General features: G+C 32.5%; 1 protein-coding gene across 1 annotated transcript in view; it reads right to left on the reverse strand.

The window, feature by feature from the left end:
• Nucleotides 1-3,386, reverse strand: part of LOC106459839 (dehydrogenase/reductase SDR family member 7B-like) — a 13,318-nt gene that overhangs the window by 2,726 nt on the left and 7,206 nt on the right. Inside the window, exons 4-5 of the mRNA XM_013919504.2 lie at nucleotides 1,943-2,048; nucleotides 852-1,004 (exon numbers count right to left, since the gene is read on the reverse strand). Coding sequence (XP_013774958.1) covers nucleotides 852-1,004; nucleotides 1,943-2,048 — 259 coding nt within the window. The remainder of the gene's footprint in view (nucleotides 1-851; nucleotides 1,005-1,942; nucleotides 2,049-3,386) is intronic.

Genomic DNA, 3,386 nt, shown 5'->3' on the forward strand with positions numbered 1-3,386 from the left:
GCCCCCACGGCTGAAAGGCAAGCATGTTTCGTGTGATGGGAATTCGAACCCGCAGATTGCGAGCCAAGTGCCCTAACCACCGGGCCTTGTCTGTTTACAAGTACAAATATGTGTGTTTAGTTACTCTCTCAACACATGAATCTATATAACTTCTATTCTCTATTCAGGAGTATAAATGTGCATGTTTAGCTAGTCACTCAACACTCTAAATAACCTTCCCTTTTCTCTGTCTGCTTCCTGCATACTCCATTACTGTTTCACACATCATGTTGTTGTGAATACAGTTTTTAATGGCTTTGCTTTTGTTACAATATTGAATAATTGCATTGTTTAAGAGCTAAATTAACCTATGAAGGTACGGTTTAGGTTACTCGACAAACCAGTTAGGTTTGAATTAATGAAGAATTATTTGCATATCAATTTTGTTTTTTAAGTTTACAGTTACCATAACATGCTTTTATAAACTTTTTATATTTTGGGTTGTATTTTGAAAATATTTCCTAAATTATAAAAGGAAAAAAAAGAAAAAATTTAGAAAATGTTTCTAGAAACAATTTAAAATATATAATAGGATCATATTTAACAAAAGCTAATTGTTTTCATAAGAACTAAGAAAGTGGCACTGATTACAGTTCAGGTATTTCACTCAATATGTATCAAAATTGTAATTATTACAAAAGATTCAACATTTGTAAACAGGATATATTTCTACTTCTTGAGGTACAAAGAAAAAATTAACACTGGGTAGCCTTCTTACTGTGGCCGTAGTGTTCCAATGTTTAGACTTTTTCCTTATTCACGATAGCCGCAGCTACTTTAACACGGTATAAAAGTTTTCAGTAAGTACTCACCTCCATACTTAGAGCCATCACTCTGAAGAGCATTTAGTGAAAGGTTAGTCTTTATGTAACCCGGACTAACAACACATACATGAATGTCTGTACCTTCGAGTTCTGATCTCAGGACATCAAAAAATGCTTGGGTGGCATGTTTTGAAGCTGCATCTTAAGAATAAAAATGTTCACTGTATTATTATGTAAAACTATAATTAGTTATTTGTTATCAATAAATTTGCTCTGCATAAGAATGTAACCAGATTCTTGATGGATCCAGAAGAGTTTTCCTCATAATTATAACTATTTCATTATTTATTGTTAAGCACAAAGCTCTGCATACAGTGGGCATTGAAACCTAATTTTTAGCATTATAAGCCCTCAAACTTATGGCTGAGCCACCTGAAGGCTATTTTTTTAATATACAAGTAATCTGTAAGTTAGACACTGAAATCTAAGTCAACTTGTAGAGGCATGTGTTTATTCCTCTTCCTTTATAAATACTTTTGATTTAATGTGGTATCTTTTGTTAGTAAGCTCATTTTGTTTCCGATTACATAAGGGTCGTAAAAGCGATACATTTTTGATGATCGTATCATTACCTTTTATGTTTTGTACCAAATAACTTACAAAACACATGCAAGACTTTCAATCATTTTTTTATGTAATATTTCTCGACAAAACAGTTACCTACTGGAGATACTTCAGCAGTACGATACAATTTTACATTAAGAATACTTCCAAAACAATATATATACAAAAACTTTCATATGCTTTGCCACCAGGGTATACTAGGAAACAAGAAGATGAATATTTTGAAATTAGTCCCATAAAATATTTATCTCTACTTGGTATTTTTTATGCCATCATTTTCCTATACAGAAATCATCTTTTTGCTGATTTTAGCAAATATCTAACTGATATAATTCAAATTTTTTCACAAGATATTGGATTAAAAAAATAAAAGAAAGTTTTCTCAAGTACAACAGTTCAACTATAGACAAATGTTCACATTAAGTACAATTTATTACAATAAAAATGCTTACCAAATTCACTATTAGTATTCTGTAATACTGTAAATATAATCATGACAACAGCTTCTTACTTACAGGCAGAACGAAATGGAATAGCTATTTTCCCCTGGATACTACTGACAGAAACGATGTACCCTTCTCCTGCTTTTATCATCGAGGGTAATATTGCTAGGGATGAAAACTATGATTAGCAACTATTCACATTATGTTACATGTCACAAACAAGAAAACTTCTTCTTGTCGTATTTAAAGATACTTACAGCAAAAGTATTGGTATTAAAATATTACTTCCATACAAAGTTAACCATGGTGGTACTGTTTCCACACAAAAAAATGAAGTTGGAGCAATGCTACTTCATATCCACAGGTATCCATGTTATATATACCACCATACAAGATCTCCACGGCACTAATACATTCACCCTTAGGTATCCATCATACTCACATTTATATGGGCATTACATCTACAGCACTGGTACCTGTATACAGATACTCAGAGTACCAATACTTCCATAAATAGGTACCTATGGCAACAATACCACCATACAAGATCTCTAAGGCACTAATACATTCACCCTTAGGTATCCATCGTACTCACATTTATATGGGCATTGCATCTACAGCACTGGTACCTGTATACAGATACTCAGAGTACCAATACTTCCATAAATAGGTACCTATGGCAACAATACCACCATACAAGATCTCTAAGGCACTAATACATTCACCCTTAGGTATCCATCGTACTCACATTTATATGGACAAGTACCCACAGCACTTGCAGATAAAGATATTTACAGTATTAATACTTCTATAAACAGGCAGTTAAACAAATATTTTCATAAACAGGCAGCTAGAGCACTAATATTTCCATATACAGGCAGCTAGAGCACTAATATTTCCATATACAGGCAGCTATAGCATTAATACTTCCAACACAGGTATTTAAACATTATCATTACTTCCACAAACAGGCAGCTTTAACACTAATACTTCCAACACAGGTATTTAAACATTATCATTACTTCCATATACAGGCAGCTATAGCACTAATACTTCCATAAACAGGTATTTAAACACTATCATTACTTCCATAAACAGGCAGCTATAGCATTAATACTTCCAACACAGGTATTTAAACATTATCATTACTTCCATAAACAGGCAGCTAGAGCACTAATACTTCCATAAACAGGTATTTAAACACTATCATTACTTCCATGAACAGTTATTTAAACATTATCATTACTTCCATGAACAGGCAGCTAGAGCACTAATACTTCCATAAACAGGTATTTAAACACTATCATTACTTCCATAAACAGGTATTTAAACACTATCATACTTCCATAACAGGTATTTAAACACTATCATTACTTCCATAAACAGGTATTTAAACACTATCATTACTTCCATAAACAGGTATTTAAACACTATCATTACTTCCATAAACAGGTATTTAAACACTATCACTACTTCCATATACAGGAATTTAAACACTATCACTACTTCCATATAC

This window comes from Limulus polyphemus, unplaced genomic scaffold (assembly GCF_000517525.1).
Source record: "Limulus polyphemus unplaced genomic scaffold, Limulus_polyphemus-2.1.2 Scaffold667, whole genome shotgun sequence".
Taxonomy (NCBI): Eukaryota; Metazoa; Arthropoda; class Merostomata; order Xiphosura; family Limulidae; genus Limulus; species Limulus polyphemus.